Raw genomic sequence first — 23,192 nt, forward strand, 5'->3', positions numbered from 1 at the left:
GACAAAGCGAAACATGTCAAAGGATGAATGAATGTTTTTATTATTGTTATTAATATTATTTATCAAGAAATGTAGCTACTTTATTTGGATATTATGTGTCATACTGGAATAAATTGTAAAAATGATTTAATTTTATATGCCACAAATAAAACTGATTTATTTATGAAATACGACACTGCCTGAGTTCAGTCTGTTCAAACTACTCTGTGGAACGGTGCAAACAAAGTACAATGCTCACATGCACAGGGCAGGGGGAGGATATTTAAAGCCACTATTTCCAAAGAAAATCCTCCTGTTATATCATTCTTTAAACCCAACAGATTCTCAGACGGACAGAGACTGAGCAAGGTCGGTCTGTTCTTATATAACCCAACCTTGGAGGCTCTCTCTCCTGACTTTTTAGTGCTTTGGAATGCCATTCTGCTACGAGCTAGCTTGCTTTCATTTGATCTGGCTAAGCCATACACTTGACTGATTCTGAGAGGGGGGAAAAAAAAAGATTAAGTCCACGAGTAGCAATGAGTATGGGAGTATGCCAAGAATCTTAAGTGCTGTCTGAATGGGCTGGGATTAGACACCATGCAAGGGGGACAATGACTATTATTGTATACAATAGGCTGTATACAAAGAATGCATTCCCGGGTAAGCTTTTTTTCACAGCGGACTAGCACTACCAAATTGACCTAATTCATTAGCAGCTGCCTTTAAAAGTAAATTAGTTGCATTGGCCTCCGTTGGCTCTTAAACTGCAGGGGTCTGCTAAATAGTTGTAAACAGCCATGCAAAGTAGAAAGGGCTAAAGTCTGTCTTCCAGGTTTCAGTATAACAGGCATTAAGAAATACTATTATGAGGTAGAAATAGGGGAAGGACAGGAAACAGGGGGAACATAGCTTCTGTTGCTTCTGTGGTCATAGGAACTTCTAATTCAGTTTTCCAGCTACTGAAACAGTGTGTTGCTACTGTCACAAACACCACTTGACTCCCGCTCTGGTGTTTTCATTACTTATGTTTACATGAGCTCAGATTGGTCCTGCGTGCTTTAAGCCTGTGGGTTATTATGACCCTAAGGTACCTAAAAACCCATGAATATGAAATGCTTAATTAAAGAGCACAATAAGTATCAGTCTGAAAAGGATGTTTGTTAATTTTCTTTTTGAAACACAGGATTTCATGGCAGATGCTCGCACCTGGTATAAATAAATACCTACAGTGCAGTTTGAACTGGGGTAGGGAGAGCAGAGCTCAGGGGCAACGACCGAGAGGTTTTTTTTTTTTTTTTTTGATCCAGGTAGAGGGAGTGGCTCAGGAATGCAGCAGTGGCTCAGAAAGCAGACATCCTGATGGGCGGCAGATGTTGGAAAATATTTCAGAGCAACATGTTCACTTTAGCTAGGAAGATTTTCCAAATATACACAAACACTCCCAAGTACTCACTTGTATCCACAAAAGGCATTTTATCTCCACACAAAAAAGTATAAAAGCGTGTCTATCTGGAGGTAGATGGCTCTCCTGCACAGCTTTCCCGCACAGCTGCTGGAAATAAGTCTTAATCTAGTGTATTTAATAAGAGGTTGAGCAGGACACATTGCCTTTGATTGAGCTGCATACCTCACAGGATGTGCCCACTGAGGTTTTACAGATTGCTCACATGAAAGACCTTTGAGGTTTACCTAATCACAAAGATGTGTGGCTACCTCTTGCAGCACATATTTACAGTCCAAACACTTTCAGGGAGCCCACTTTTTGCTCCTTCCCTTTCAGTTGCTGCCTAAAGAAGAGAAAATTTCCATCTTGTTCCGAGTTCGGAAAGTGCCGTGCAATCAGACTGTCATTTCTCTTGTTGACACAATGCAGCAAACTTGGTTATGTAATGGCATCTGTATGTTATGTGAGCAGTTCCTTCGGTCATCGGTAGCATTCCTTTATAATGTACAGACAACCACAGTGGCGAGGTTTACAATCCCTCAGCTTTAACAGAGGACCCACAGATCAGGATCATTGTGAGAAATAATTCACAGTGTCCCTGCCAACACAACACAAACCTATAAAAACTATCGCTCTCAGACAAACAGGCAACAAGGCTCTCTCACACACATGCGGCTCTCAAACATATGCGCCCCTGCAATTAAATCACTCACCGACTACCTCATTCCCTGAACCCAAAATGTGTTTATATGACAAAGACATTAGCATTAAAGCTTCATCAAGCACTACGTAATGCTTTGCAACCAGAAGCTAACAGGATCGAGAGTGGTCATTACAACATTCTGGAAGCTGCTGAGCACTGATGTCAGCTATTTAACAGCCCCCTTGTCTATAACCTCAGATTAATATTTACTGTTATAAGGAACACGGGGCAAGAAGCAAGGAGAGTTAGAGGCTGGCCACCAAGTACAAATGCAGAGGCAGTCATTTGCTTTAAAAAGCACCATCTGCTGGACAAAACGGGAACATGCATTCTGTGTATGAAATGTACAGTATTTAGACTGACTCACCTAATTACACCTGCACATTTTTAAAGATTCATCAAATTTGTGGCTGACAGTGAGAGAACATCTTACAAAGGACTTCATTACCATGTATTTGCATATGAAATGTTACATTTCTCACTGAGACAAAGTGATGTAAAAGACATCCATTTGCCAAATCCTGGCAGGGCGTGGGACCCTATCGTTGTAATCAGCATTAACACACACGCACACGCACACGCACGCACACACACACACACACACACACACACACACACACACACACACACACACACACACAATTACATAAGAATTACTGATGAGCAGCTAAGGGGAAAATCAGAGTCGATTCCCTCCCAGATTGTTGGATTGTTCAGTCGGTTCCCTGAAGGCCACTGGCTACTGAGTGATTATTTGCTCAAACAAGCTGAGTATTGATGGGATAGGCGGCACTAAGTATTGGGCGTCTTGAGTCTCAGCCCAATGAAGACAATGTTGGACTGAATAATCTCCAAGGGGGCACATACCGTCAACAGCTGAGCTAATGTTGGCATACTTCCCTTAAAAAGTTAAAGGGATTTAACAGCTGAGCTAATGTTGGCATACTTCCCTTAAAAAGTTAACAGGATTTAACACTACAGTGCCTTACTTAACAATTATAATGCAGAAAATCTTTGGAGAATTCTGCAGAATTCCGCGTCCGCAGATTCCGTGTGGCCCTGGATATAAGGTAAATGAATGTTCAATCAAATTTTACATACATTTTTGCTGCTTTACTACAGCCCAACTTCAAACTCTGGCAGCACTGTAGCTCAGTGGTTAGCACTGCTGCCTCACAGCAAGCAGGCACTTTCCTCCCACCATAAAGACCTGCATGCTGGGTAACTCCTGCCATTGCCCTTGACGTAGGTACTGGCATTACAACTGTGGTTGGTCCCCAGGCCCATTGCTCCTAATTAGTTAGGATGGCTTAAATGCAGAGGATGCTTATTTTAATTTAGAAATGCAAACCCTGAATATCTACTGTTCCGACTTTTAAACTACTTTATCACCTGTAGATATCTAATTGATAAAATTGCTTATTATTGAGCTAATATCCAGCAGGCGGATCTTAAAAGAAATAAAAAGTGTGATGCTTTTGACTACTACTTTCCAAAAAGAGAGCTACTGCCTTCTATTTTCCATGTAGATATGCTCACATTTGACAGTTAATCTTTTAGTAAACGCTGGTCACATGAATGCAGAGAAGCTATGTTCATTTCTTTCACAGATCATTTAAAACTCACAATGATTGACAAATTAAAAACTGTGATTTGAACTCTTGAGCAGTGGTGGGCCTCAGGATCCGGATTTTGCTGACGGTCCTATGGAACATTAAGTGACAAGAGTGATGTATTTTCCTACTCTTCCTGTCTCCCCCATGCTGGGTAATTGGTGCCTGGTTTCCACTATTGTGAAGGGATAGAGGCCTTAGTCATTATATCGCCACCCACTTTCCCTTGTAACACAATTTCTGATTTCTTTTGCATCTTTTGATCTTTGGAGCTAACAATGCTTGTGCCATGGAAATATAGCTAATGAGTGGCAACTATGACTCGAGGCTTCGTGCACTAAAAAAAGTGCCTGCTGGGCCTCCCCTTGTCACAAACTGCAATTAAGTAACCACACAAAGAAACAGATACAAATGTAAGGAAAGAAGCACATGCAATTACCAAATGTGACCTTACGTTTAGTAGTCTTAATGCCTGAACAGGCGTAGAATGGGCATTTTCTAGCCCTGATCCTGAATTTCTTCCCAATTGGACACACCAAGAACACCTACACAGAGCTCAGATGCTTGAAACACCTCAACCTCCTTGTCTTTTTTCAATTCGACAGAGCAGCAGTTTCACGTGTTTCCTCTTGAAGTCTGAGCACCACATACTATCCCTGAATACAGGAGGAATGAGGTTTGAAACGTAGGTAGATGTTAGTAAAATACCTGCCTGTCAATCACTCCATCTTGCCTTCATTGACACTTAAAAAATACTTGAACTACTTTACATGGGGCAGCAACTTGGACAGTCTACATCTCCAGTCTACATCTTGGAGGTAATGAGTCTCATTCCAACTGCTTTACGAGCCATACATAACCTCAGGACATGACCAGACACACCAATTTAACCTTAACAGCAGTTAGAGCCAAAAAGAAGATCAATCATGGCAGATCAGATTATATGACTTCAAAGTGAATTATCATTGGCCATCAATCATCTACACCTAAGGTGTTAGTTTTGGACAGTCCATGACAGGCATACATATCCACTAACAGGTCCCCCTAGAGGAACTATAGAGTCCCCAGCCGGCAGCTTCTCCAGGACCCCCACTTAAGCAGCAGTGCTCAGCCAGGGTCTCATCCCCAGAAAATGAGACAGCTCAGCACCTATGTAGTAGTTGATGTTGGGGTGCCCTGGTGGCCTATGGGTTTAAGTGCCTCGGTGGCGTATGGGTAACCTATTTCTAGGTTTCTCCCTCTAAGGCCCATTTGTTTTTATAAAGGAATGAAAAAATCCAGCAAAAAGTACAAAATAATAGCTAAACCTGTGTGTATGGGTAAGCACAAGCATTGGACCAGTTTGCTTTGGGAGACCCGACCAAGAGCTATGGAGAACACAGCTAGTATAGTCATGGATGCATGCAAACTCCCCCACAAAGCTGATTTAACCAAATCATTCTACATGTGTTTGAATGCAATCTCAAAATTTGCTGCATTATTTCAACCAGATCCAATTAAAAGGTCTGCGGCTAGGAAATGAGAGTTGAGGTTAGATTGATGGGTTACATGCCATTGGGTTCGTTTGGTTCTTCCCTCTTTCACCTTGCAAACCAATAAACTGTGGACAGAATAACGTTCGGACAAAGCAACAGAAAATAGACACGTTTTGTGCGGCTCAAATGCAGGTGCTCTAAAAACAACTTCACCACGATAACTCCAGGCTGATAATAAAAGAATAACAGACAACAAGCAGGCTGTGTTGGTTCAGACTGTCAGATTGACACAAGGCAGACAAACGGGAAGAAGTGAATCACTTCCTGCAAACAACTTACATGGATCAGTGTGCGAGGTGACTGCAGTGACAAACATTGCTGCTCTGTTTGTGTTGAAGTGTGGTAGTACCATTGTTTATATTAACAGCAGGATGAATTCAATCAACCAAAGGCCCTGAAGCTTTCTGCCTCAATCTGTCTTAAAGGGTAATTTAGTAAGTAGTAGTAATACTCATGATGTTTACACAGCTTAAGTCCTCACACGTGACCTGCATGTTATGAGTATGGACTTCCGAGGGAAACATTTGGAAAATTCACAAAGATTGAGCCTCTGCATCCTGGAAAGGTAATGTTTTTGTTGACCAAAGAAAACTTGTAATATTAAAAAATAACTGGTTTCAGATTTTATGTTAGCTCTATAAGCTCGATAATGAACAGGCCTTCGAAAACCACTGTGGTACAGCATTTCTTTTTAAGAAACAGATGGCCTCATTTAGTGGTACTTCTCTAAGTTTAGAACAGTGAGATAAGCGAAACATCCGTTGAACGTCAATTGAAAATGAGAAATGCGCATGCAAAATTGTTACTTGGTTGCAGATGAAAAGTGTTTGATTTTGAGCACTGAAAATGTTTTCTATGTTTTCATTTATCAAGGTTTTGCTCGATGAATGATTGTGTGGGCCTAATGGCAACCACCCTGTATGCCATGTGAAAATGTGTGACATCAGGCTCTGGAAACATGGTTTTGTGCTTCACTACCTGCCTTTCCTGATGCAGGGTTGGGCTAACATTAGCCCGTTTCTGGATACGGCAACCAAAGCAGAGCCGTGTCCCGAAGCTGGTCTCATAAAAATCCAGCTCTGCACGCAGCACAATTGAGCCCTGCCCACCAAATCAAGACAAATTAAGTGCAAACCAACTACAGAAATTTCAAAGCACTATTTACTTAAATTGGAGGAATTATTTCCAATGCCTGTGTTCTTCACAGACTAAAAAAAGCTCAAATTTACTTTTAACAGTTAATAGAAACCAAAGCACCGCTTTTGTGTGGTCGCATTGAGTAACTTTATTGAGATAGAAAATTAAGAGAACTGCTAAAATTAAATGGCTGGTAATTCAACCCAGGCAAAGCCACGACAAATAAAGGAACAGATGTGTAGGCACCAGAGGTTACGACTTTGTACTTTCATCCACTTGGTGATATATTACATCAGTTTCTACACGGGACAAACCGTGTATTAGTCTGCTCAAAAGGTACCACGTATCAAAGTGTATGTTTTGATTCTGTATGGACAACAGATTTTGGGTCCTATTGGACTGTAAGACTATCAGTATCACAAAAACACTCACTACTGTGGGTGGCATGAGAAGACCTAACACAGCACCACTGTGGCCTGGCTGGGACACAGCATCTCCTTTGCTTCTCTTAAGGAATAGATCAACATTTTGGAAAATGCCTTAATTTGCTTTCGTGCTGAGAGTGAGTGTAGGTTGGTAGGTGGATTTTGGCACACTTGGACTGAGCCTGGCAAGCTGTTTTCTAGTATTTATGCTAGGCTAGTTATTCAGCTGTTGACTAACACCTTGTATTAACAGGAGAGGGGTATCGATCTTCTCTTCTAATTCTAGGCAAAAATGTAAATAAGGATACTTCCCAAATGTCACACTATTCCAACATATCTTTGCATGGTCAAAACTTGCCAGATCGTTCTTGTACATATTTCCAAAGATGATATAAGATGTCCAAAAAAAGCTGAAAGAAACATTTCTGCAGCAAATTACAAGCAATGCTTTGGGCCGATTATGTTCATTAAGTAAACTGTATGAAGGCCCAGCTGGATATTATATGAGCGCATGGTCCAAAATGTATGGCAAAAACATGAACATTAAAAATGAGTTAGGGATCTCTGCGTCCTCCCTTGCAGAGGGATGCGCAGTCAGATGTGAGATCATTGCCTCTGACTGCAAAAGGGTGGACAATGCGTCAACACAGGCCAGACATCAAAGAGCGCCCGTCCATAGGGGTTAACATCCAAAAGAGGTTAGCAGAGGTTATAAAAACACATCTATAAACACAGGCCCCACCAATGATCCACACTGTCAGTTATTAAAGGGCACTCTGTTGTCGTAATAAACTAACATTAGGTAAGAATACGGTACATAGAGGCACCACATGCGTAAGAACATTCACACAGGGAGACACCCGGGAGGTGTCAGAAAAACGAACATGTCAACATTAACTTTCATTAGCTGATGGAAAAATGAGACTAATGGTCTCGACAGAAAGGAGAAATTTGGTGAACTTCAAAGGTGATGGAGGCACAGCGAGGGGTTGGTTTCCTTAAGTTTTCAATTAAACAAATAATCGACAGAGGGACACATGAACTAATCAGTGTTAAACACAAAGACTTTTCGGAAACACTTTACTTGAAGGTGTCGACATAATCGTGACACGACACTGTCATGAACGTGTCATAAACGTTTATAATTCTGTCATTAAGTGTCATTCGGACATGACAAGTTGACATTATTTGTGTTTTCTTGGTCATGGGCATGACAAGTTGACATTAAATTGGTTTGGGATGTCTCTGTAATGACAACTTGACATTAACCAGGATGACATTACCAAAGGATGTCTTTGTCATGACAACTTGACATAACGTCATCCTGTTTAATGTCAAGTTGTCATGACAAATACATCTTCTGGTAATGTCATCCTAGTTAATGTCAAGTTGTCATTACAAAAACATCCCAAACAAATTGAATGTCAACTAGTCATGACCAAGACAACTTCTGGTAATCACTAGGTAGTCACTTTGATTAATGATTGATCAAGTTGTCATAATCAAGACAACCCAAACAATGTCAACTTGTCATGACAAAAACCAAATGACATGAGTCATAAACATTTATGACTTGTTTATAACATTTATGACACGTTCATGACAGTTTCATGTCACGATTGTCGATACCAGCTTTCTACTGACATCAATCATATCACATGATCTTTACCAGGATAGGTTTGTCCATTTGGAAATGGAAATGTGCATGTTTATTTTTATTCAGAACACTTTGAGTCTCATGTTTGTTCAAAGTTGAGTTTCTCAGTGCAGACTGTTGATCTTGGAAACAGGACTTAACAAAATAATTTCACCTCAAGGTCCACTTATACAGTAAGGTGTTCTGGAGATTTTGATCATATCACATGATCATTATAAATAGATAGAGTCTGATGAAGATGATAAAAAGCTCCAAAAGAAGCTAATAAATTAACTTTCAAACAAGGATTATAGGGGTGCCCTGTTAGCTCACCTGGTTGAGCGTGCGGCCCACGTACTAAGGCTCAGTCCTTGCTGCAGGTTCCCCCTCTCTCCCCTTTCCTTTCTTCAGCTGTCCTTTAAAATAATTGCCCCCCCCCCAAAAAAAAAAAAAATAAAAAAACAGGGTAAAGAACTTAAGACTAGTTTGTGGGCTTTTATGGCCTTTAATTGACAAAATAGCTTGAAGACAGGAAAGGGGAGAGAGAAAAAAAAAGAAGTCTTTATTTAAGAAAGCATGCTTCCAGACAGATTAGCTAAATCTAAATTATAAACATTAACAGTGAAATGATTCCACACATATACAATGATGCAGCGGTATCAACCATGGTTCTTGTTTCTTAAAACTGAAAACACTGTTGCGTGGCATTGGTCCACTCTACAGCACACTGACACAAGATTGATGACTTCCTGTCAAATATGTCGCCCTCCTCATTCATTTCACCCTGAACATCTGGGCATTATCATTCCAGTCCACAGCTGTCAGCAGCATTAGCTGACTCATTTTCATCATGACCAAGATTTGTATGGACAGGCCCTGGCTCTTCCACAGCATCCTCCTTAGTCATGCTGAGCTCAGCACTCTTTGACAGCTCACTTGTCATCATGGAACCAGAGATGTCCTCATTTATACACTGACCCCTGCTGCTGTCGCTGTGTTTATTAAAACCATCATCAACATTAACATCCACACTGTCTGCTGGTTCATCTTTAATTACCTCCATGTCATTAGCAGGGCTTTTGGCACTTTCGCAGCTCTTTCCACATGGGTTATTGTCTTCAGTGTTCCCTTCCTCCTTCTCTTTCTCTTCATCACTACTGTCTATGATCTCTCCCTCCTCTATCTCTCCCTTCCGTGCTTCCATCTTGGCCCATTTCACTTGTGGGGGTTCAGTTTTAGGTCTGGTCTCCGGGGTTCCTATCCAGATGTTAGTCCCCCCCGGGGTGCAAGCTCCTTGCAGGGATGGTGAAACTTGGATCACATCGTCCTTCTCTCGGTCCACCCCTTCCTTCTTTGTTGCAAAACTATTGCAGGGTGATGCAGGTTCAGCTGAAACAATATGACCAGATTTGTTTAAAAAAAAACATGATTTAAAAACGGCTCTTGCAACAGTAAAAGTCTTGCATGTCCAAATGTATACACAAATCATCAGAGTGGTCAGTTGCACAAAGAGGGTTAGAGCACAGCTGGGGTCATGCTTAAACAGAAATGGTGAGAAAGAAGGGAACAGTACAGGCAGTTTGTGAATGATGACGCTATGGTTTGGCTCCATGCTGGTTTCCAGGATGAGGCAGCGTGCCAAGCAATTAGTTATGCAATAAAGTAGGGTGGACATGTGTGAAAGAAAGGCTGCAGAATAAATGACGGCAAGAACAATAATTGTGAATTATAAGCAATTACTCCTAAAATAGTCTACCCACAGTCTGCTGAATTATAAAACGCATGAACCCATTTATGTAAAATTTACTCTAAACGTCAGACACTTTTGCCAACACATTTTCGCCTCTATCCTAAGAAATGGTTAGCAAGCTGAGCCCAAATATGTAATAGAGAGATTAATGGAATTCCGATTTTCTTCTTTGTGCTGTAACACAAGACAATTAAAAAGCTATGCTTGCCTCCAATTAACCATTTATCTTCAGCACGGGCCATTACTTACAGAATTTAAAGGCTTCACCATTTTTGACCTTATAAAGTTGAGGTGAATTAAGAGTTTGAGTCTTGGGTTGAGTGCATTCTCAACTGACCATAAATAAAAATTATAGGCCTGCTTTTGTCCAATGTTGAAACACATTACTGTTGTAAACCAACATTTTATAGATTTAGAACAGAATAGAAACTTCGATATAGATCTTGAGGTTATTTTTGTAACCACGAGTAAGAGTCTCAGTATTATGATGCCCTATACACATATTCATTACGACACCCATGTGGCTGGCAGTCATGATGTCACCACCTCTATACATGGGCAACACAGTGTCACATGTAGTTTAAACTAGAATACTGACCAGCTGCATGCTGCGTGTTTGGAGCCTGCTGGACCCTCAACATCACTTTATCCTCACTGAATGTGCCCCTGCCAGTGTCTGATTGCCCTTTATCACTTCCTTCCCAGCTTCCCATGCCATGGCATTTACAATTATCAGGATGTTTCTATGGCTAACATTATAGCAAAACAGTGTGGCACCAAGGCCTTATCACTGAAAACACACACACACACACACACACACACACACACACACACACACACACACACACACACACACACACACACACACACACACAACCTCATTCGTCATTCAGCCTGTCTGGGTCTGACAGTGTAATGATACTGGGTTAGTGTGGTCTTTTGTGACCATACTAAGCCTACTGAGATATACACAGTTTGACCACACTGTGCACATCTGAGTGGGAGCAAACTGCTGTATGCTTTTACATGATATGCAGTCCTACTTTGTCATGACTCGTCTTGTCCTTAAACATCCGACATAGGAAGAGACAAACAGGTGAGAAAAGCCACAGGCTAATCTCCCGTTTTCTCATATTTTGTCATTTCACAACTCATGAGATCACCACTCAAAAGTAAGCCATGTTTGATCCTCTTTTTGGCCACTGTCGCTGTTGAGGTTGAGTTGCTGTGTGTGATGCTGAGCAGAACACCCTCATTTCCGTTGGGGTAGCATGTTGCCATAGTGAAAAATAAGGGAACAGGGAGTCTCAAAGTCTCAGCTGGAGAAACCAGGACATGATACAATGCTGTTGGAATTGGACAGTGGAGAGGGGTTGGCGTTTTGGGGCTAAGAAGGGTTTTGACTCATGTTGTATGTCCACCCTTTTGTTTAGTAACAGAAAACATACGCATTAAGCTAAATATAGTGTTGAAGAAATTAGTTTTTTGCTAATAAAGCATTAATAAATTAAAGTCGGTGCAGACACTAGCTTAAAAGGTGCTCTAAGCGATGTCACGCGCTTTTTAGGCTACAACATTTTTTGTCACATACAGCAAACATCGCCTCACTATCCGCCAGCTGTCTGTCCCCTGAACACACTGTAAAAACAAAAAAAACTGGCCAACAAAAACAAACTGGCCAACCTGACACACACAACATAAACAGTCTTCCAGCCAATAAACGACAAGAAGGATTTGGGGGTGGGGGTTGGGGGTATGCGGAAGCACAGAAGGGAGGGAGAGGGGACGGGATGAGGAGAAAGGAGGGGCCTTGTTTTGTTTGAAAATACTTTGAACATCAACAAGAAGTGCCGTCACCAAATATCGCTTAGAGCACCTTTAAAGCTAGATAAGGATGTTTGTTTACCTGGTCCTTTTAGTGGATACTCCTTCCAATGATCTCCGAGGACAATATGCAGCACAGGATATTCAATCAGTGTTTTGTAGCTCAGGTTGTCCCTTAGGGTCTTGTGAATGTCCAACTGATGGTACCTATTTCAGATCATATTGAGGCATAAAAAGAGGCCATTACAAGACAAAATAGTTACAGCATGCTAGGTAAGTTATGGGAATTTGGCTCATTTTAGGTAATTTCAAGTTTGCTAAGTAGCAACAAAGACAGAGCAAAAATGGCAACTGTTAAAACCTTTTAACTTGCAACTGCTGCTCTTTATTTCCAGCAGCCTGTGGCACGTTGATGGCTGAGAATCGTTTGAGGATTGATAGAGATTAAAGTCATGGCTTGGCACACTGAAGATCCTGCTTGGTGTTCATCTCAAGAGTTGGAAACTGACTTTACCAAGAATCAACAGCTCTCACATTAAGCGGGTCTCTTATACCTCCTTTAGCTTTTTGTTCAAGATGACATCAGTCTAGTCTTGTTTCTAAGTAGTCCTGTCATGCATTAGGAATGGTCATAAATCACCAGACTAAATGGTTAACTGGATTCTTGGGAAACAAGGCTTGCCTCTAAACTCAACTGATTCAGACCCATCCAACTTAGGCCGTCAACACCAAAATATGAGGCATCATATATTTTGGATATATACAGTAACTGGCACCACCCCCATCAAGCGTCAAGCCCGTGCCAGACTAAGGATTGTTGAGCCATTGTTTGTTTTGCTAAAAGCAGAAGCAGACTGAGAACCGCCCAGGTAGACACCCACTCACAAAGCCAATCAAAGCCGTCTGCTATAATGTGACATTTACAGGTCTTTACTGGTGGGCCAACTTCCAAAAAGCCCTCCCTTCCCATAAATACAAGGCAAAATGTCAAGGAGATAGGGATACAGAGAAAGGATACCCTTTGGGTCTCAAAATACAGGACATTTCTTGCCACAGTACAACAATTGGTTGCTGCAGGGTATTTCTAGCCCATCCCCACATCAGAAGAGTAGAAATAGCCTATGTAAAGATAGATTCTAGGTTAGAAAGAAAAAAGGTACCAACGACAGGGTCAAAGATTAGGCATTGAAACAATTTTGTGAAGCTGGTATGTGCAAAGTAATTAAATAAAGCAGGATATCTACACTTAGCATTTGCAATGTGCATAGCAGACAGAGTACGGTTTCCATTTCATTTGGTTTTATGTCTAACATGTAATTCATTATTGTTTCGCGGATGTTATTTTTTATTTTTGTGGAAACACAAACTAAACAAAAACATGAGTGTATGTAAACAACAGTAGGAGAGGGGTAGATAGCAAAGCAGATTGTGGCTCCCTGTGGTGCTGATGCGATTGTTAAAGCTCTGGCCATTTCTAAAAACACGGCTGGATGGCTCAGCCAAGAACACGCACACATCTGGTCTCTATATAGTGTTCTAGTGAATGAACAGAACAGAGGGCAAGACTGATGTTCTCTTTAGGGAGGCTCCTATTGTTTTCCCCTCTACTGCTAAGACCCATCAGCACAGATACAGCAGTGGACAAATATACTAAAAACACATTATTGTGAAAACTAATAATGTTTTAAAAGAATTGGACCTGTCCATGGCTGCCTGCTAGTTGGTACCGGCTTTGCTTTGTGAAATTGAATCACTGTAACAAATTGTAAGAAATCTGTTCATGTTTGGGTAGTTGTTGTATTTGGACAGTATATGCATGCTGTTGGCTGCAAAAGGCTTCAAGGATTGTGTGGATTTTTTATGTCAGCTTTTTTAATATATTGTTGTTGCCAATACTATGTCCTCGGTGTTATGTGTCCTAAAGTAATGACAGACCAGGAGCACATTTAAAAATGAACAAATCAGATCTTGAAAGATGCAAAAGCTGCTCATGCCAAACTGTTGATGTGAGAATTTGCAGATCTCTGAAATATATGAACCAATATATAGCATGCACATTTTTGACAACAGAAACAGTGAATTTGAAGAAAATGTTCCAATGACATTGCAACTTATTATGAGTGCTACCCATTTGATTGCTGCTTTGATCTCAAAGCCATAAACCACTATCCATATCATCAACATTTTTAAATATATAGTAGGATTATGCTTAATTTTAATTTAATTTGCATATGCATTTTTGGATGTAGGTGCAGATTGGATTGACGAGATGTTTCATGTGTACAAATGAGTGTACCACCAGGCCTTTAAGGAGAAACTGCCCAAAAGTGCAAGCCATTATCCCTATATTTGACAGATTATGCTTCTCGTCCTCACTATGACAGCAATCTTTTTAGCTTGCCTTCAAATGTGGGCATTCAGAACACATATACAGTACAAACTCTTGCCCTTAGACTTGGCGTGACAACACAATGTTTGAACTAGTTAGTTTCAAGCATATCCAGGGCTATAATCTCAAAGTACAGCCGAGGCTAACTGGAAACTCAATAAATAGGGATTACCACAGATTTATACAGGTATAAAAATTACAACAATCCAACAGTGACACTGAACAGTTATGCAATATAATCTGCTTGCTATTTTAGTAACAATACCCAAAACCAGTCCAGCATTGCAGCAGACTTAAGGAAGCATCTGCTGCACAGAAACAAACTTGAACATTACTTTAGGGCAAGCTGAGGGAGAGCACATCAACAGGCACAGGAGTGCTAAGGTGGGGGATTTGCCACAAATATGCTTGGACAGGACAGAAACATCACTGTCTGATGGGTCCACAACACTGGTTAAAAAAACTGAATGCACACAGAGGTTTCTTTTTTTGGCTGCAAATGTCAAAAGAGCATGTCTACTTCTGGAACGTCCACAGGCTGACTGAGAGGAAAAGAAGAGGTAAGGGAAAGGAGGAAAGGGCATCCTCTAGATCTCAAGAGTTGGATGAAAACAAAATAAGCATGAAAAATAACACAAACAAACTTCCAGAAGGGTGTGAATGGTTCTCTTGATGCACAGGCTGTCTCCTTTCCAGTAAGAGAATGTTGACTGGTTAAACAGCTATGTTTAGTTTAGCACAAGCGCTCCTTTATTGGAGTGGGTTGATATTCCAGTAGACATTTAACAACAAAAACATGCAGTCATAGCCTTTGTGTTAACAAACATAGCAAACAGCCTCTACGTAGCCATGACTACTGCTGTATGACTTTATAACATTAATAATATGTTTCAAAATGAATAGTTTTCTTCAGCATTATTCAAAAATGTGGAGGCCCCATTGTGGTTGTAATGCTTTGACCTTGTTTGGGACCCCTTAAATGGGATGGAAGCTCATTCTTTAGGGGCCTCTCTTCTTATTTCCTTTAACTTAATTCCCCCTTGGACAAGCGTACTCATTTTCCCCCACTTCCATTGATCCATAGTACAGTTTGTATAATATTCATAATAAAAACTTGATCTAAAAAAATTGAACTACATACTTAACAGTCCTTCATTATACAACCCCATACTCAAGCTCTTAAGGTATGATAAGCAAAGGTTACTAAGAGAGAAAGTGGGATGGAGAGAGGGATATTCATGCAACTAAACTAATCATTATCACTTGACAAGATACAATTTTCTTTCTCCAAGTCTGATTTACGACTGTGACTGTGTCAGACTAATACCCGTTAGGAGTCATTTATAAAATATTTCTCCGGAAACTGGTTACACTGTTGTGAATGTTATGAATCATTTATTGGAGATTTTTCAGAAAATGCTGGTGCTCACTCTAAGCAGGATTTTGACAGCCTGAAAAATATCACAACATACTCAATCCATAGATGTGTTGGTTCTCAGTGGACAAGTTTGAAAAAAAATGTTTTCATTTTATTAAAAGAAGAAAAAAAAACTGTGAGCTTGGTATGTAAACAGTACACGTGTCATTCATCAAGTTTTCCCAATGCCTGCTCTCCAGCTCAGATTATTGTAACATTATGGAGGGTCAGAGGTGTGCCTTCTTTGTGTGTAAGTGTAATGTAGTCTGCCATCCATATATGGGAAGTGAATATTATATGAGCAAAAATTAAACCAGATGCAACTATGGCAGTATGAAAAAGCTTACTAATCAAAACATTTGATTATGATTCACCTGTAAATGTTTATGACCATGCTGGAGGTTATTAATGGTGTGCTAAGTAACACATTTTGTCTGTTATTATAATGGTAGGTTTGTATGTGATTAGAGCTCATTGTCTTTAATGGTTATTTAGTATACTTGCAGTTCCAGCATTTCTTGTTTGTGACTAGGGATTGTCCTGATCTGAAAACATAAGTCAGCAAATATATTGCTTTCCTGCCAATTTTTCCTTCCACATTATATTAGCAGAAGCATACTCCGAGCTGTCCTCACAATCAATGTATCACCAGCTAGTCCTTTTTAAGAAATCTGGGTTTTTTGGGGTGAAAATCTGCAGAAACGCCCTGGCCCAATGAGCCTTATGTATTATTAATCTATTCGTACGCAGTGTTATAGATTACCTTGTAATGACAAATGTAATATGCCTGTAATGCCATGATAAAGGTGACACTGTAAAGGTGTGTGAGCTCAGATATAATGACACATTTAAAAGTACTCAAACTCTCATTAAATTCATGTAAGGGTAAAAGGTGGCAGCCTGGCAGCTCATGCTAAATCTTGGTTCGCATGTCACATCTCTACACTCGTCTTTTAGCAATTCCTCCCTATATGCTGCCATCAAATATAATGTATCTGATTAGAAAGTGTGTGCAGCCCTAAAAAAACAAAAGGAGTATGTGTGGCTGTAAAAAATGAAGGATGGGATGGGAGGTTTCATGACGTTTCATATTGGCCAGGAGGGCAATGATTATGAGCACCGAGGATCATCATTTACTCCATGACTAAGTGGAAATGGAGGACAGCCAAAGAATCCGAAAGTAGGCGCAGCAAATGGGTGCTATCAACACCACCCCGCTGACCCCCCAAACAGACAGACAGATGGGGCAAGAAGAGAGAGCAAACAGGACAGAAGCTATGGAAACATGAGTGAGAAAGAGAGTGAAGGAAAGCAGGAGTGGAAGATTGAGATATAATTTCTTGATCAATGGCATTTCTCAATGTTGGAATCAAAGTCAAAAGGGGAGGAGAAAACCCTCTTAATGCCTGCCAAAAGTCTGTGTAGCTTTGCAGGAATTTACAAGTCTGTGATGTCATGCTTATGAACAAATTATTTTGATTTGATACACGCTGAATAAATCAGTCATGACTGGCAAGTCCAATCAGACGGTCAGAATGGTCACACGGACTGGATGCCTCTGCAATGACAGGATTCTTATGAAAATTAATATAAACCCTGTATCTTATCTTTAAATTATATATTAGTCCATAATAAGTAATACTACTTTTGATGTATTGTGCAGGGCAACATTTTTAACTCCAATCACCTGCATCACATCCACTTGTTTTGGCTGTATACAGTTTTGTTGGTATCTGTATAACTGCATTGCAACTTAGTACTAAATTATTCTAGAGACGGATATATGTGACCAGTATTAGCTTATTGTAGTTCAGTATCAACAGTATTGTCGTTTCTATGGGAATCAAGAAAGTATCACATTTATATATTCGTATTCATAAGAATTGAGACAGGTGACAAGTAAGTAAGTAAAGTAAATCTAACCTCACAGAGTTAGCCTTTCTCCCCTCTGCTTTCATGAAGACTTTCACATGATCGAACGGAGTGTGCACATACATCTTCAACCTGAAACAGAAATTCAACACAGGATGTTAAAGAGTCAACTACAACCTAAAACAGACAATAAAGAACTGTACAGAATGTCCTAAGCTGGTTACCATAAAAGGTCAAAACACAAAGAGCTCATTGAGTGTAGCACAGGCGAGACCCATTGGTACAATTGTCTGGTATGCCGACTGATATATGTATAGGCCCTGACTGAGGTTTCTTGTGTAAGGGACAATCCTCCATGCAACTGACGGCCACGGCACCTGAGCCCGTTGTAAACAGCCAACCAATGGGCCATGGAGAGTATAGCCCAACTCACTTGAATCTAGACTAAGCAGAGGTTGTGTCTAAATGGTTGGCACTGGATCAAGTTAGGTGTCTACTCTGGTCTGCAATATGCGCTGGCTGTAGTTGTACAGTAGATTGCTTACTGCTGACTGTTATCAGTAGAGAGGTTAGGTCAGAGGAGTCAGATCGCTGTTCTGTTTGAGGTTCAGATTAGAAATACTAATGTTCTGCAATCAAAGAGCCTGCCTTGTTCAAAGACTGCAGTTCATGTTGGGAGAAACATGATCCTGGGAAATGAAAAAGGAATTGAAGCAAGAGCAAAATTACAAAGAGAAATGCAGGAAAGTAAGATTGTGACACCAAACCAATCCTGTGTGACTGAAATTGGATTGAGTTGATATTAAAGATAAGGACATAAAATGACCTTTGAATAATAGTTTTTTTTTGTAAATTCACAGATTTTTTTCCTTAGTTACATTAAGGTAAATTGAACCTATCAATAGCAGTCTATTAATCTACTCTATGGGAAAAATTCACAATCATGTTGAGCACAATTGTGAAAAGAAGGCACAGAGTAGCAGAGTAATTCATTCACTTCACAATCTACAGTTAATTCAATTAGGAATAGAAAATATATTTGAAAATGTCTGTGGAGAGGAAAAAAAGAGGATCTTTTTTATTTAAATACTGTGTGAATATGAATCTGTTAAGTATATTTGTGTCTTCACCCATTCCTTCTTATACAGGGCTCTTGTACATGCAAACTGATTTGTATTTAGTCTGTAACTGAGGCATAATCCCTAAACACACTGCTGCCACACTCAATTACAGGGGCTCTGGTCTGGCGTGCAGGCGAAAGTGGACCTGATACAGGTCATCAAAACCAAAGCTGCAGTCATGGCTTTTTAGACAAAGAATGGTTAGGATAGTAAGTAAAACTGAAATACAATAAGTCATTGTATTTCTGTGTTTTAACAACTGATTGATGTGTGCAGCAGTGGTGCTCAGGCTGCATCTTGACAACACAGTTTTAAACAATACAAAAAGTTCATATGCTATGTAATGTTCCCAGGACAATATGATGCAATAGCAAATAAATGTAACTGCGTCACACTGGTGTTGAGATTAGGGATAGTGTTTGATATGATACTATGCTGTAATAATGCAGATATTACTGTACAGTATATGCATTTTAACATCAATTATTGTGAGCAATTCAATTATTTTTGTTTTCCCCAGTCTCATTCCCAGTTGTTATGAACATGAGAATCCAGTAACTAAACAGAGCGTCACAGTTGTTGCCAATAGCAAAACTGCTCATTTGAACTTTTCAAGAGAAAACAATGGGCTGAGCAGGAGTCATTATAAGGTATTCCAAACCATATATCAAGCTGGTGTGGACCCCTTGGTCTATTATCACGTTGTTAAGTTTTCAAATTCTATTTATGAGTCGAGTGACTGAACCAAAACAACTCAGTAGTGGAATTTCTTCCACTAAATGCAGCACATTAATCAGAGGTTTCTGGCTTTGCTGAAGGATTTAGCAGGAACTGAAGTTGATGGCAATAATTTAACTCAATATAACCAAACTAACATGGCGACAAAGCTACATTCTGTACACTTTAACTTATGCCCTTGGACTTCTTGCCAATATGGACACAGCTTACACTTCAGCTGTACAAGGTCCCATTGAATAAATAATAACTAACAACAACCACTGATTTACACAGCAGCTCACTGCTGTTTTTATGGTCTGTGCCTGATGACAACACCGGTAATCCTACAGCTTCAACTGTTCGTGTTACATGTGTTTGACATGAACATGATGGTGTGTCTGTCTTGTAATGACCCAAGTTCATAAAGCAATCATGTTTTTAAAAGCCTAAAAAGCATATAGGGGTATAAACGTATCCACTTTAGTTAAGAAGTGATCCGTAGTTACAGCCTCATTGTAGCTTACACATATCTCAATCCGTGCCACAGAGAGGTTTACAGATTTTACATTTTGGAAAGATAGAGCACTGGTACCAGATTGGTACTGAGTTTGGGTTTGGGTATCGGCATCAGGGTAAAAAAAGTTGGATCGGTGTGTTCGTACAATCAGAACAAAAACAGCGTTGATGTGAAAAGGCTCACTTTTGACGTGTCACAGGGTCCGACTCTTTAGGGTGGATATAAGGGGTCAAGATCTGCTCCAAGGTTTGCTTGTCTGACACCCTACAACAAGAAAGAGATCGTTAACATCCAAATCATGATGTGTAAACTATGAGTAGCTTTAACAACCCTGGACAAACCTATATATCTTAATGGTCACTCTTGCTAACTCGCAGACTGTGGACCAACGTGGTCTATATACCGAACTGTTCCCAACATCAACAAGCACACTCCTTCTGAGTATTGAGATAGTATTCATAATTTGCTTTCAATTGACAAAACACTGACGCTTCAGCAGAAATATTATAGGTATATTATTCAAGAAATTGTGTAACTCACCGCCTCTGAATGAACTCTGTGCTACTTTGAGGAAAGATGAGCTTCAGGTGCCACAGGAACAGTTTTTCTCTAAATGAGACACAGAAAACTCATTTCTAGTTTCAGCTTATCATAAACAGTAGTGCTTGATGCCGGTTGTTCACAGACTGATGAGGTCACCACTGTTCTCTCAGCATCTCTTTCACAGTCAAACACAAATGCCCTTGTTTAAATTCAGAGCATAAAATGGATTCAGCCTTAATCTGTCCAAGACAATACGCCTGGCTGCTTCCAAAATCTTGTCCATCTGTGTGTGTATGTGTGTGTACATGCATAAACCGGAGTCACCATGGAGACCATGACATATACAATCAATACTAGGACACCAGCTGGTGGATATCACTTTTTCTGGAGAAATGCTCTGGGCAGTGACTATTATCCATGGTAGGTTTTTTTTTGGGGTTGCTGGGCGTGCTCTACAACCAAACATTTATCCCCTAAACAGCTGCTGTGTTCATACCTACTAAAGTCATCATGATGGAAGAAATAGTCAACAAAATGTAAGCTATCAAACAGTTTGGGAGATATGAAAAACAAGATGCAAGTCCGCCTATATTCTTTTAACGTAATGGATTAATTACTAGCAGTCTTGAATTTTGCCAGCCTCTACACCAATTTGACACATTAAAATACATTTGACATTACAGAGTGAGGCTGTGTATTGGCAAGAATCTGGCGATACGATACGTATCACGATTCAATATGTATTGCAATATATTCCGATACTGTGCGTAAGGAGATATATTTTTTTAAGTATAATTTTAGAAAAACTAACATTTAAAAAAAAAGACATGATGTTCATAAAAGTCAAAGAAGTTTACTTTAGGTAAACAATTCAGTACACAGAAAATCAAATGTTTATATGCTAAAGTAGGCCAAAGTTCAGCCATAGCTACTTTGTTAGCTTCTAGCAAAAAGTCAGGCACTGCTAGGCACCGTTAGGCGAGGACACTAGTGGTGTGTCTCAGCATAGCCATCTAGCGGTAGGGGGTTGAAACACAACATAAACGTGAACCACTGTCTTACATGAATATTTTTGAACGTTTATAAAAAAGAAATATTGATATTGCCTTTTTGAAAATCGATACAGTATTGCAAAATAAAATATTGCGATACTCAAGTGTATCGATTTTTTCTTACACCCATTACAGAGAAGGATTCCTGTTATATAGATAAAACCAAGAAACACATAGAAAGTATCAGTTTGGTTGCCCCTGAGGAAGAGGATATAGTCTACTGGCACAGGCATCAATCAGTCCTGCTCTCCAGTCATATACCCCACATACTGAGCTGATTCTAACTACAAGGACTCGCGTTGACCAAGACCACATAATTTGTCATAGGGTGGAGCTGATTCATCAACCCATTCTCCATCAGAGTTAAAGGACGGAGGCCTTGATGGATGAAGATGAAACATACAACGCAAAGCATAATTGTAAGGCACATACGGGTGACCTTGTTATTAGGGCTCACCAAGAGAGATTCAGAGCACAACTTGGAGGTTTCTTTTGATATCTGTAATATAAATATTTTTGCATCTTTTTTTTTTTAACTTATCTAAAAACAAGCTCTGCACAGCTATGTGTACAGTTGCCTTGAATACACTTTGGTTTTACTGTTGAAACAATACTAAAAATATATATTCCCTGTGCAATGCATGATAATATGCTAAAATTTATCAATATAGGAATGTAAGTTTGGGTTAGCATGTTAGCATTAATCTCACAGTTGACAAATGCAAAGTATGACCACTAGATGGCTCTATAAGATATATAGAAGGAAGAAAAAGATAAGTCAGGCTGTTCGAGGCGCAACTCGTGGCTTTTAAACCAGCTATATTTTAACATGTACAAGCATTGTCTATGTTTTTAGAATTTCACCATGAAATAGACATCTGAATAAAGGCTTTTTAACTTTTTCCAGAATGCCTTGGACCTTTTTCCTTTTTTGAACTTTTGTATCACCTACCAAAAAGCACCTTCAATACACTTGTTTGAACTTCCGAACATCCCGTACATTTTCTTTTCTAATCAATTAGTCAATAAAAAAAAACTTTGATAATTCATTCATCATTTTAGTCATTTTTCAAACAACAATGCAACAAAATAATTGGTTTCAGCTTCTCAATTGTGAAGAGGTTTTGTTTTTCCTCTGCCAATTGAAAATGGCAATCAACCTATTAGTTACGGCATGCAGATATTTGAGCATAATTTGGACCTAAAATAAAATATGTATTTTACATTAAATGTACATGTTGGTGTTCATTCGTATTTACAGAACAACAATAGCAAGCGTTTATCAATTTGTGTTTTTATTCTCTTGTATTGGCAAAGACTGGTTCAACATTTAAACATTTTATTTGGAGTCCACTTTTATTTGGAGTGGACTAACAGCAGAATACTGGTCGAATAAATAAAACGCAATACATCAAATACATATTCTGACAAACTTCTAATCACTGGCAATGAGCTGCTCAACTCTACTCCATCTGTCTTTTGGCAGCAGGTAGGGGTCTGGTGCTTGTGAGTTTC

The 23,192-nt window shown here is 39.7% G+C and overlaps 1 protein-coding gene across 1 annotated transcript in view; it reads right to left on the reverse strand.

The window, feature by feature from the left end:
• Positions 1–8,966: 8,966 nt before the first annotated feature.
• The window catches only part of znhit6 (zinc finger HIT-type containing 6), a 30,760-nt gene continuing 16,534 nt past the window's right edge, over positions 8,967–23,192 (reverse strand). Inside the window, exons 6-10 of the mRNA XM_028588460.1 lie at positions 20,623–20,691; positions 20,266–20,346; positions 17,779–17,859; positions 12,132–12,256; positions 8,967–9,864 (exon numbers count right to left, since the gene is read on the reverse strand). Coding sequence (XP_028444261.1) covers positions 9,278–9,864; positions 12,132–12,256; positions 17,779–17,859; positions 20,266–20,346; positions 20,623–20,691 — 943 coding nt within the window. The 3' untranslated portion in view covers positions 8,967–9,277. The remainder of the gene's footprint in view (positions 9,865–12,131; positions 12,257–17,778; positions 17,860–20,265; positions 20,347–20,622; positions 20,692–23,192) is intronic.

Source organism: Perca flavescens, chromosome 9 (assembly GCF_004354835.1).
Source record: "Perca flavescens isolate YP-PL-M2 chromosome 9, PFLA_1.0, whole genome shotgun sequence".
NCBI classification, from domain to species: domain Eukaryota; kingdom Metazoa; phylum Chordata; class Actinopteri; order Perciformes; family Percidae; genus Perca; species Perca flavescens.